Source organism: Plodia interpunctella, chromosome 9 (genome assembly GCF_027563975.2).
Source record: "Plodia interpunctella isolate USDA-ARS_2022_Savannah chromosome 9, ilPloInte3.2, whole genome shotgun sequence".
Lineage (NCBI taxonomy): Eukaryota > Metazoa > Arthropoda > Insecta > Lepidoptera > Pyralidae > Plodia > Plodia interpunctella.
Genome location: NC_071302.1, coordinates 8,066,930 through 8,080,727, shown reverse-complemented (window position 1 = coordinate 8,080,727; position 13,798 = coordinate 8,066,930). Strand labels below are relative to the sequence as shown.

Sequence of the window (13,798 nt, the reverse complement as noted above, 5' to 3'; positions counted from 1 at the left end):
CATTTACTAAGCAAAATAACTATGACGCTGATCAAAAAGTCATCTAAAGTAACCCCAATTAATGTTAAACCAGGAAAAAATAACAGTATTTTCAACAAAAGCAAGGATGTCGCTAGCAATATAAAATTTATCGTTTATGTTCAAGCGCTGCTTGGAATTAATCGTGTTTATTTGATGAAATGTGGAAGACTTGTGACTTGGTTCTCCCGAACGTATAGTTTGTTACTCATGATTCTGACCATTTTATTTATGATTAACTTCAGGAACGAAAGCGCTTCTTTTGTCGTCATTCAAGATACCTCTTGCACTGTGTATGCTTTCCTGATCTTCAACTCCATCCTCTTTAAGAAGAAAACTTTCGATGTTTTTTTTGCTAACATGAACACGTTTGATGAAATTTTGAATATTAATAAAGATTTCAATGTAACGTCTCCGAGTTACAGAAGCTTAATTTGGATGTCTATTAGTGTTGTATACAGCGTGATAGAATTCGGATTATTTTATGCGTACGGTCAAGCTAGTTATGTTATGATCATAATGAACTTAACTTTGATGGCGTACGATAGCGAACAAATGTTGTTTTGTACTTTAATAAGAATGATTTTGATCAGAGTACGCGTGATAAAAGCGCATGTGACGAAGAAATTTGGGAAAGTAACTAAAGAGCTGGACAGAGTGGACGAGTTATCAAGGAATGTCCAACTCGATACTATATCACTGCATACAACATATGAGTTGTTACACAAGTGCGCTGAACAGCTCAATTCTGTAATGAGTTTGCCGGTAATAATAAGGTTAAAATATCGGCAGAAAAGATTTATAGTTTAAATCTTGTCTGCCGATACTTTAAGTTGTTATTAATATCTGTTTTTAAAAGAGCAGTATTTAGTTTCGTGCGTATTATTGGTTCAATACGCTACTATATTGATTTTTTATATAAAGAAGTGATGTTGTCTTCTGATTTATATTTTTGTGATTTCAGATGATAGTTTCATTGTTTTGCTCGGGGTTGTCAAGCACACTGCTTATGAAAAATGTATTTAAAGCATTGCAAATGGATGACTCTGATTCTACAGTAAGTCTACAACATTTGCACAACCTAAAAATATTGCATATTTATAATGACTGTCGCAGCGTAGAATTAAGACTTATATCTAATGCGTATAATTAAGACTTATGTGTAAGTTCATACATGTCTGGTAATAAATATTAACATTTTCCTTTGCCAAATGGCGAAGGCTATTTTACATGAAAAACACTGTAGTTGTATGTTAAAATATTTTTATTATTATTTTTAGATTTGAAATCAGACCCCTGTTTTATTATGTTTTTAAATTTGTTTGACATATTTCTCTAATTTCAGTTGAAACAGCTGATGATCATATACAGCTCAGTAAGATGCTTGAAGTACACCATATCGGTGGTTTTTCCCTGCTACTACTCCAGTGTGACCACAACACAAGTGTCACACATACGGACTATGTTGCACGATGCTGCCAACAGAGGGGAACTTGGTAATATAAACATTTTAAAAAGTACTTTTAAACTTGAGTTCAAAATATTCAAGGCGAAATGTTTCGCCTATACAATGACGAGATTTGACCAAAAGTAGTCGTGTTACTAACTTGTTACTAACATATTATTGCTTTCCAGTTGACATGGGCGACGAAGGTCGCGAGCACTTGTATTGCATTGTTTCAAATTTGGTTCAAAGAGTAACATAATGAAAGATTTTTTCTTGATATGTATCAATTTTACGTCAACAAACTGTGAAAATGTGTATTGTGTGATTGTTTCAAAACATAGAAAAATGACGATAGTAATTATGAAATTAGAACCATCATTTATATTTCACGATCATTTATGTTTCATGTTTTAACGTTCCACATTGATATTATGTTTCAGATAAAATTGAAAGGCGACAAGTGAAGGCATTTTTCCAATTGACCCGCGAGAATGAGTTCGCTTACGCACTCTGGGGCGTGATCAGGCTAAACATGTCTCTCCCGCTGAGCTACTCCAGCCTCTGTACTACCTACCTCGTCATCATCATACAGTTCTCCAAGTTTATCGACTAAGAATTGTTCTGTATTAACTATGCGTACACTGTCTGAAGTGTGATCAGATTAAACATGTCTCTGCCGCTCAGGTACCCCAGCACCTTCTGAGGTAGATGGTGCTGGGGTACCATAATACAGTTACAGTTACATTATCATAATACAGTTCTCCAAATTTATCGACTAAGATCTGTTTTGTATTGAATACGCGTATGCTATCTGGGGTGTGATCAGACTAATCAAATAATATATCTGCCACTGAGGTACTCCAGCTTCTGCAGCACCTACTTTGTTATCATTGTATATATTAAGTTTGCGTACGTTATCTGAGATGTGATTATACTCATCACCTCGTATCATCATCATAAAAATCTTCAACTTTATCGACTAAAAATGTTTCTGTACTTACTTTGTTTTATTTATAGTTTAGTAACAGTAGTTCAGTAGTTCGATGTATTTTATTATCTGTGGTAGTTTTCTTGTCAAAAATATTATTATTATATTATTAATGCAAAGCATCTATTGCGTAGAACAATAATTAAAATAATTCAATGTTAGCTTCGGCCTTATGAATGCCTCAACGGCCGGGCCGGGCCCTATGGGCCCTTGGCTCAGATAGCATAACATAATATTTAAAATAACTAATTTTGAATTTATTTTAGTTACAAGTAAAAACCAATGTATTTTTCCAATAATATTATCAATTAATTGGTTGATGTGCTGTTGACTTAACCCGGCTTTTGTAACATAAAATTTTGCCCTGAATTCACCTTGACGCCTGTTAATAAAATTGTTTGGCGATGCGACTTATTAGGGAAACGATTGTTCAATTTGAGCTTGACGTTGATAAAACTCATTTTTAAAACGAAAACGTTGTTAAGGACCCAGTTGACTGTTATGAAGGGTAAATTGGTTTACAAATTGGACAAAACACGTTTCTCTCTTGATTAACTCCCAGTGAATACACTTTGGATTGTCATAAAATAAAATTGAGTTTGAGAGTTATCAATATGAGCTTCTCTGAATAATTTTCCTATATTTTTCATGGTGTCAGCTCAGAAAATGAGGTACCTGTTTTAAGAATAGCTTTTAATAAAATTGATCCTATTGTTTATTATCGATAAATATTATTCCTAAAATTGATATTAGTTTATAGAGAATAATAAGATATTGGCAAAGTTTTTCTCAAGCATTTTCATGGCACATTAACTTGAGCTAGGTAGATTCATTTATTTCCAATAACAATTTCCATTCCCGATTTCGAACTCAGATCAAACTTGGATAAGTAACACAAATAACAGATATCTGCAGATAAAGTGTCTCACGTCGAAAATTCGATTTTGCGGCAAAATTCGTACTAAAACGTATCATAATCGTTCCGTTTCACCAAAGATTTAGGTAACAGCGGTTGAAAGAAAAAGGAAAAAATTAGCTAGTAACATCCACTTTTATTATCTCTCGCGAGTCCACGCCGAAATTCCGGGTGACGCAAACGACGCAAGTGACGCACCCATTTTATCTTTTCAGGGAAAAACTTAGCGCAACGTGAAGGGTTTTGGGAAAACAAAATATACCATTTGGCCGTAACGGCAACATTTTGGTCCTGATCCCCAAAATAAACTTTGCCGAGCTAAATAAACGTTTGCTAAAAATAAACCTTTGTTTCATTTGTAGTAAACATTGTTGGATCTCAGAGGAGAATACAATTGCAAGTCGTATTTATGCACTATAAGAAATCTATCCCGGGTATGTACAAAACTCTCGGCATTACATAAATTATGTGGAAAAATGATGTTGAAATGAAAAATATAGACGTGGAAAGCGACGTTGAAATAAATATTTTTTAATAATAATCCGATAGGTATCCGCGACTTCAGCTGTGTTATTTTCCTCTTCTTTCATTTTCCATCTTATATGCATTGTGAGTAAAATTCCTCGATTACGTTCTGTAATATCCCATTTCTATCTATATTCCTATTCAAACTACAAGTTTTACATCTAATGATATGTTAGGTCAACGACCTTTGAAACGTCTCCATAAAAAGGGGGTCGTTAATTCCGAAATTTGTCTCAGCGAATTCGGTACAAGAAAGTTTTCTGATATTTTCCGTCTGCTTTCGACACATCTCGCTTTTGTCCGGAATTATGTGAGCTATTATCATTAGGCGCAGATGACAAGACTTACATCTTATCTTTTATATAGAGAACCTTCCTTTGTCCTGTAATGGGTCTAGTGGCGCCATTAGGCGGAATTGGATAGATTTAGTTCAGTTTTAGAACGTAGTTTGGCTGGGAAGTGACCATGAAAATGGATTTAATTCAAAGTTGCATAAAATATTTGGATTAAATGAATATTGAAACAAATTGCATAGCAAACAATGCTGTTTATTGTCTAAGATCTTATATTTATTAATTTTTGATATTCTCGCAATAAAGTTTAGTGATTGATTGATTGGATCTTCTTTTTTAATATTCACTTGTGTAAAGTATTGAGTCATTAATTCAGGTAGATATTTTCATCATAGGTAAACAGAGTACCGAAATAGATAATATTAATTATAATTGGAGTTATTATTATATGAAATGATTAAATGATGTGATTATGAAGCCAGGATACAAGCGGGACTAATAAAATATGGCAAAAATATTTATCTGATAAATCAAAATATTAAGTAATATTAGAACTACAAAAGTTTTTTTGTACTCTCAACTGACTGACTAACAGACAGACAGACTGATGGACGAACAGCGAAATCTTATCGATAGGGTATAGAAAACGGTACCCTATCTTTAGGTACGAAATCCTAAAAAGAAAAGAAATTAATTGTAAAAAAATGCTTATAATCATATAAAACAGAATTTGAATTGAAAAGATAAAACAAAGATTTGCTACTTTAATACGAGTATAAGATGCGAACATCTAACTCAAATAACATTGGATAAAGATAATTTAACATTTCCCACAATTCTTCAGTAAGCCAAATGATAATATATGTTAAACCTCCCCCGTCCTCTAACCTTATTTGCAAAAGAAATTCATTTAGAAACTAAATTGAACATTTCCATTTTGCAATCCGTCCGTTCGAAGCGTCCTCATTTGGTTTAACAACTGAGGATGTATTTAATTAATTCTCTTGGTACTTGTATGAATAGTAACGAGATTTTTCAGTATCAATAGCTCTAGCAGATTATCATCATTGTGGGGTCCACGTGAGATAACAATTCTAATACACGTGGTAATGTTTTACGGTAAGGTTATATGACTCTCATCTACAAGTAACTGCGTTACACTTCAGTTATACAAATGTGGACTTTGATCCAAAAAATCGATATCCTATTTGCAATATTCTACCAAACTGATTGCTTACCGCTATCTGAAAGTAAAATGGAATTCGAATAACCAAAAATATTTTACATCTTTGCTACGTAATTACGAACGGCGTTATGAATTATTATATAATGAATTATATATTATATATTAATTCATTATTATTTAGATTCTTTTTAAAGAAAATTTGCTAGTTATTATTCGTCAAAATTCGTTTTTCATTATTACAATCCTAATTTATAAATAAATTTAACCTTATTACATTGAGCGGTGACCATTTTCGGACTTAGGTAAGGACGGGTCCGTCCCGCTTTTATTATGCATGCGGTGTTCGCTGCCAGCGTGAATGCGAGGCCCTGGTCGTGACTCTTAGAATTTGTGGAAAGTAAGGTACTATAAATAATGTAACGGCTGTAGTTTACTCTGTAATCGATGTATACCGAATAGATCTTGATTATTAAGGTTTTTTGAAACCATTTTTTAAACAATAATATCAAATACAAACAAATAACTGTTGAAGGCGGGCGAAGTTGCGGGCATTACTACTATAAATATGGCGTAGCCAGTGGTTTATTCGTAAATCGTGACAGAACCGTGATAGACATTCGCATTCATAATTATTAGAAAGAAGACATAGAATATTAATTATCAGCCGATTGTAAAAGTAAATTAGGCTATAAACTAGAAATTATTTTCATAGACAACAGGCTGACCATTTCTCCTTCGCTTCACACGGCTCTGGTTTTTTGTATGTGTCTAACCCATCGGGAACAAACAAACACATTACATTCTATTATTCCTAACGAGTAGGTATATTGAAATGTACGTACGTTTTGCGTAATGGGATAATTAAACCACCAGTTAGACATGAGTATTTGATTAAATTGATAGCAAATAGGATTATTCCCAGAATTACAAACATTGCACGAATTTTGAGATATAGAAGTTGCCCGAAACGCAAATAGCCTTGAGAGTATTTTAACCACATGTTGCATGGAATACATGGGAGTAGTTCGTATCACGTACCTAGGTATAAGGTAAGGTAATCTTACGACCGATGCCTTTTGCCCATTAGATGCGACTCCTCAATACATGTCTTTAAATTAAAGAACTCCAAGAAAGTGTAAGTCTATTAAATCGATAGTACTTCAGGATAGTTTCTAGATACGTTTCAGGATCTTACAGATAGTTTCTTCTCTTCGTACAACACCAAGTTGGACTGGCCCTGGCCCTGGCCTTGGCAGAAGGGGCAAACAAGCTGTGTCGATATGGATGATATGCGTGCTAATGTTCGGAAAACTAGGGATGCTGACGACCGTGCGAAGTAGAGACGAAAAAGTAAGAAAGCGGACCCTGGGCTCCGGCGTTCAATGGCTGAGGATGAAACTGGGAATATGCTCAAATGAGAGAGAGTTAATAACATACGTGTGTGTTTATATTATCGGAATAAAAATAAATTTATTCAGTTATTTTCATAAATAAAACACAAGGATCCTCTTTGTCGAAGTATCCTTTTGAATACGCGCTTTAAAGAGGTCTTATATCATAACAAAATCGTTGTTATTTTTCCTGTAGTTACCTAAGGACTTATATCACGTATTCTACACGTCTCCATAAGCCGATGACGATACCAATACCCGGGTATGAATAGAGCTAAACATCGACCGAACTAATTGCCAATTAAGACCGTAAATGAAAATAGGCCATTTAGTTCCAGCTAGGAAGCCGACCAAATATATGTATAATATTGTTGATCGAAACTTATTTGTTGAAAAACGTAATATATCGTTTTACTGATTTATTAATTCCATCGAACGAATTCCTATAGTATAATAACATTTTTGAGCAACATTCATAGAAACAATTACGATTTTATCTAGGTTAATAAAAAACAAGAGCGGGTAGCACTGTCAACTTTGACGATAACTTTAATGTGCGTAAAACGCAAAGTAGCTACGCCATTTTGTCTACTCGCAAACATCAGCGGCGTCCCGGTTAAACTTATATATAGCTGTGAAAACCATATCAAATTCTATCCAGTAGATTTTGAGTGAAGCACGAACAAATATACAGACAGACAGGAAGAATAATTCTGGAAAAAAATGTTTTGGCTTCTATTAGTCCCATAAAAATCTCCTCATCATTATTCTTCCATAATATCTAAGTAATATCATTAAATTCATAATATCTTAGAAGACGATTAATAAAACTTTATTATATGTGTAGATCTACGGAGGAGAAGTCCGGGAATGTAGTAGTAGTGGGTATTATGTAATCTGTGGTAGTAGCATGCTAGTTAATGTACTCATTCCACTAGGACGACCATAGGTTTATCCAAGTGGAATGAATACAATTATTAACATAAGGGATCTAAGCAACAACTTTTCTATCTTCTAAAATAGACGTCGGTACGTAGATTTACGCTGCGATTTTCCATTTAAACATCTTCTAATTAAAATTGCACGCAGAACGGAGGGACATAATACAAGATATCAAAAGCGCTTTGAAACTTTCATTACTAAAAATACCTCGCTTTAAGACGTTAAAGTGTGAAAGAGGTCAGAGTTTCACAGATATAAAAATAATTTTGTAATGTTCTTATACATGTGAGTTGGTTATTTATTTTTCTTTAGCGTTTAACTTAGCTGCAGCTAGAGTCGAAAGATACAGCGTTATCTGTGGCATACAAATGAATCTGGAATGCAAATACCTATAAACTATGGCCGTGTAATTTGCTGAATATGGTGGACTCGACTAATTGCTTGTTTTTCATTGCATTGATACAAACCTCTCATAGAAAATACGCAGTGTGGGTTGATTCGCGTCCACATTCGTCTGAGTTCGCTAATATAGTGTATTAATAATAGGTTTAGGACTTTGTTATTATATAATAGGTTAAAACTAATAAATTATTAATAAAAATAACGTTCCCCTTCTACTTACTTCCAGATTAGCTTTTTGATTTTCACTTTGAAAGTCTCACAATCACTCATACTTTAGTATCGATTTTTATTTTTGAGTATTCGTCTGGATACTTGCGTGAGTTTACAGCATAATTCGAAAAATATTATTTAACTAGCTTTTGCCCGCGGCTTCGCCCGCGTGAATTTCATAGCAAAATCTCACTAACTTCTTTATCGCATACTCTGTAAGACTGGTAAACATGAATGACATGATTCAAATCTCATCTTTCGTTAAATTTTCTGTTTCCCGCTGCGTGTCTCGTCCCGCAAACTTATTCAATCCCGCTTCCTGTTATGTAATGTAAACTAGATATCCCGTACCGTTTCCTACATATTGTGCCATCATGTTTTTCCTATGTGACCCGTCCTGCTTCACACTACGTGTCTCCTTCCCATTTTCCGTTCCTACTCCCACTCCCTTTTTCTATGACGTTTTACGTCCCGGTTTTTTATTAACCACAAACGTAAATTTTACTATTACTGTTATTTACTACAAAAAGTAAGTGTGCCAATTTTCAGCTTTTTATCTTGAAAATTGTATTAAGTCCCATACAATCTTTCACCCCCCTTTTGAAGGGATTGTGGGTTACTTTTCAGAAAAATCTGAAACACGTATTCATAACTTTGTTGTAAACAACCAAAATCCAAATTTTCAAGTAACTAAAACGGTGTAGGTGTAACTTTCATATTTACAGCTTTTCACCCCTTTCACCCTCTTCGGAGTAGAATTTCCAAAAATCTTCTCTTAGTGCTCACCTACATGCCTAATTTCAGCTTCCCGCCCAGCAGTTTCGGGTGTATATTGTCTGTCAGTCAGTCACTCAGTAACGGAAGAGTTTTATACTGATATATTGATACATACTGCGTCCATTATATCTTTATCAGATTTTAATCGATAAAAATAATTTGTTTATATTCTGTTTACACCTTTCTACAAAATTTAAAAGTAAATCGGCTTCGTGGATTGTTATTTTAATTTTCCTACAGGACCCCCTCATTTTCCGGGATGAAATGTCTAGAAGATGTTAACCCGGGATTATGAGGAATTTTTGATTCATAATTAGTTTTTCAATTATCCTACGGGAACCTGACCATTTACCGGGATAAAAATGTATTTAAGATGTTAACCCGGTATATAAGGTACCTTATACACAATTACAAGAAAATCGGTCCAGTAGATTTCGAGTGATGCGGGTTCAGACAGACAAAAATTTCCAAAACTATATTTTCGTCATCTATATCAGTAACTAAGTATATTCCATGAAGTATTTAAAAAAATATCCAATGTACAAATTTGGCCTTTCTTCAATTTTATTATATGTATTGATTTAAAAATAAAGTCCCTGTGTGGAGGTTGAATAAAATAAAGAGGAGAAACGGGCAAAGAACCAGTAAGTTGTTTTAACGAATACAATCTCGTCTAATGGTTGTGACAAGATATTTTAAGCAAATGCCCCGAGTTTCTTTAAAATAAGTATACTAATGTTGAATTTCATATTTTAAATTCTAGAATGTATTTTATATGCACAAAGCCACAATTTCTGCAGACAATTTCCATTTACGAGTGCACGAGAAATGCCTGCTGAAAAGACAAACTAAGAACCTACTGGCACGTTGTGGTTTTAAAATAAAATATGAATTTTGAACAAAGACTTACATTTTACGTAGATAAACATTTGGTTAAAAAAAATTCACCTTTCGCACTTTCTACACAGAAATTGTATAACAATTTTGTAGCAACTTTTGCTCTTCGAATTTTTTTTAAAAACATCGATTTTTATTTATCACCACCACCAGTGCTATCTACCTGAGACATTATGAGTACAAATTGTACATACTTGCGTACTTAGATTTTTTTAATTACATGGCATTACGTCTACATATCTTCTTTGTTTGTTAGTTTAAATTTTGTAAATGAATAACTACATAATGGAAATATATTCATTTCACGTTGGAAGATTGCTAAAAAAGACTGGACCAACTACTATACTTAATGTTTGTTGATCTATAATTTCACGTGCTCTGCTTTGTAACCTCAAATGCATTTTTATAGTCGTTGTAAAATGTTTAATGTGGCCTTTCATGGTCTTCATTGTTCATTGTGAACAACATCACTCTTTATTTGTTGGCATTTTCGAAGAATATGCATTTTATTTTTATTTCGTTTATTAATATTTCAAAGGTGAAGTTACGTATACTTACTTATGTTAAAAAAAATCACTTAATATTATAAATTATTGCGTTCATGTTTCTTACTCTTTTAATAAGAGTCTCTCTCCCTCACTTTCTAATTTTCTTAATGTCTTTTTGCGGTCTTTTCTCATTGTTACGGTGGTCTGCACTAAAAATAAAATCAGAATGAAATACCAATTTTATTCAGTTGTATGTGTGTATTCGATAATCAAATTGATACTTCGCTGCACTAAAGAGGGCACTTACCCGGATATTAGCGATGACCGATTATTTTATTTATTATAGAAAACTAACTATATAATATATATATATAATGCTACCCTTTACACAATATAGTCATATAATGTAGATTTTGGTAGCTACCGTTTTTATTTTAGTAAAGTGTGACAACTGTGTCCAATATATATTTTTAAATGAGGCTAAGGAAGTGAGGAAACAGTTAAACATTAACATTGGTCACAAACTGAGGCATGCCTGAGCTGTGGCAGCCCGCAGTACTTCAAAATCAAACAAAATCCTTTATCGAGTTATGCAACGTTGATAAAAGATTTTGTTTGGATTGTATTGATTATTTTCAGCGTTAATAAGCTGAAAATTTGCTGTAATTCCCAATGGGCAGCGTTTATCTAGATAATTGCACTGCATGTGCACATAAATGCATGTAAATTTTTTCATATGGTTCATTGTGAATATTTTGTGATTGTCATGTTATAAATAAATAATTTATTTCATGTAATTTATCGAATGTAGAAAATAAATTGATAAAAATGTGATGGTCGCGCAAGTGAGCGGGTTTGCGCCCTATAAGTTTGTGGGGTTGGAGGCAAACTTTGACTTCGGTCGGGTCAGTTATTAGTATGATTAATTTTTCTTTAACCTCTTTAGACCGAGTTGGAAACTTGGCTAGCGATACTTCACGGTGTCTGGCAAAAGTTGGGCGCTACGGTATCTGAACGATAGACTGCACAGGAGATTTTGTTTTTAATGAAGTTCATTAGTTGGCAAGAAATAGATGTGTATAGAAATAATGTTATTTTATATACAAACTAGCTTTTGCCCGAAGCGTCGCCCGCGTGAATTTCTTTATGAAACCGCTTTCACAACAAACATGATTTTCATAGAAATTTTCACCCACCATTATAGTAAATTGGGTTTTGATTTTTGAAAAAAGTCCTTAAATACACGCATACTAAATTTCATCAAAACTGGTCCAGCGGTTTAGCGGTGAAAGCGGACAGACAGACAGACTGATTTTCATATTTATAAGATCCATTTAAGGGACAATGAGCTCAGGCTTGGAGATTATGTTGTTTTAAGAGGATTAAGTAAATAATTTTATAAACAAAATTATTACTAAAACTTAAAATTCAATTAATTTATTTGATAATAGAACTCAATTAAAACTAAATTCAAAAATAATATATATTTAACTTAATTTAACCTAAATCGCTATAGTCATGCGAAAGAGTACCCAGAAGGCTGGCGATATTCCTCCTCTGGAAAACATTTTCATTCGAATTAAACCGTTAACATTAGATACAAAGCATTAATTTTTAAGTTTTGTGTGATATATCTCGACACTATATAATCTCTTTGTGCCATTTAGGCTTCATTTGCGAGAAATAAATTGCTCTTTTGCATTCAAGCCTACAACTTGCAAGTGTCTGCATTTCTTCAAATCGAATTTAAGCCCGTCGCTATGGCGATAAAATTACCGCACAAGTCAAGAAGCCTAATTATAGCAAACTAGTTTCTGCTTGGGTATCTTGGCCCAAGTAGCAAGCAAAAAATGGGAATACGACTATGTTCCATTTCAAAGACTACTGTCTATCCCTCTCAGAGCGTGCTCTGTTGCATATGTTAGGGTGTATGCCTACTATACTAACATTTATAACTAACACCTAAATACGTTTCACCCGTTTCGACGTCATTTAGTATTTATCCTTTGTAAGTTGAGCATTCGTATTGAATATCCGATATAAAAGTATCTAGCGAACCATTTTATTTATTTACACTATCTCCTAGAAGCAATATATCTCTTTGCTATAGATAATGTCTATAATGAACATTGATTGCCGGTTTCAATCCCCCTTGGCCCCTGTGTAGAACATTGATAGTAGTTTCGTATAGAAAACAAGCTCGAGGTCTAAACCTGAATAACTTTTCACAAAGTACAATTAATAACAGAATAAGTAAAAGCGATTAGAAAAAAAAATCGAAAATATTTTTTATTTTTACTTTAATTTTTAGGATAACCATACCTGACGCTTCCATCAAATTTTCAGCGTCATCCGGGTATTTCTTTTTATTTACTTTTCTAAAATGTAATTCTTTTAACAATGTAGAAACATTGCTTAGTTTTAATGTCAAGCTTAGAATTTATCTCTATCGTCTGAGTATTTTCCCGCTTCGTTTCTCAGCCATACAGAGAGGGAGTCTTGTTATCCTACTTTACTCCTTCCTGACTCTCTTTGACATGCTAAATTGGCAGGCCATTGGAACGCATATCTTCTTTGACGACATCAATCCAGCAATTTTTGGGTTTGTGCCTTTGATACAAACCCAAAAATTGCTAGCCTTGAAACAACGCTTTATTTCCATACTCTCTTTGTTTTCTGGCCTTGTCCAATACGGACGTTAAGTGGGTGCGGAATCCCGCTGTCGGTTCACCCCACACGTCAAGTTATTGGCATCGGTTGCTTGGCTCGCTCATTACTTACACTTAGCTTTACTTACGCCAATAAATGCTGGCCACATATAAGCACAATATAACATCGATTCTTATAATATACTAGCTTGTTTTTTCTATTCGTCTCTGTCGATGGCCTCTAGCTGCTATGGAACTCTAGCTGTTCAGGTAAGAATTTGTCTACATCATATAGTTTATAATACTCGCATAAAATATCCAAACTAACGAAAGTGATAATTGTTTCCAAATTAATTCACACTAAGTGCCGAAACCACTCTCATTAAAATAAATAATATCTCCTAAGTAAATTATTCTCTTACATATTCGTACCGTGTCTTAATGAGTTGAACCGTGTTCCTTAAATAAAGCAGTATTGTAGATTATTCTGTGAAACATCTAGTTTCTAACCTTGACTAAATACACATTTGCTTAGTCTGTAATGTAAAGTCTGGTCCTAAGTTATTTATCTAGAATCTTTTAATCCTTTAAATGTAGTTGACCTTCAGTTTGGAGTTAAAGTTATAAAGCTTAAATATTATTACTATGATATAACTATCATATTCAATTT

At 33.6% G+C, this 13,798-nt stretch overlaps 1 protein-coding gene across 1 annotated transcript; it reads left to right on the top strand.

The window, feature by feature from the left end:
- The first annotated feature begins 21 nt into the window (after positions 1–21).
- Positions 22–2,421, top strand: LOC128672685 (uncharacterized). Its single transcript, XM_053749981.1, has 4 exons — positions 22–783; positions 983–1,075; positions 1,364–1,514; positions 1,906–2,421. The coding sequence occupies exons 1-4, from the start codon at positions 22–24 to the stop codon at positions 2,076–2,078; spliced, it is 1,179 nt and encodes a 392-aa protein (XP_053605956.1). The 3' UTR covers positions 2,079–2,421.
- Positions 2,422–13,798: the final 11,377 nt, after the last annotated feature.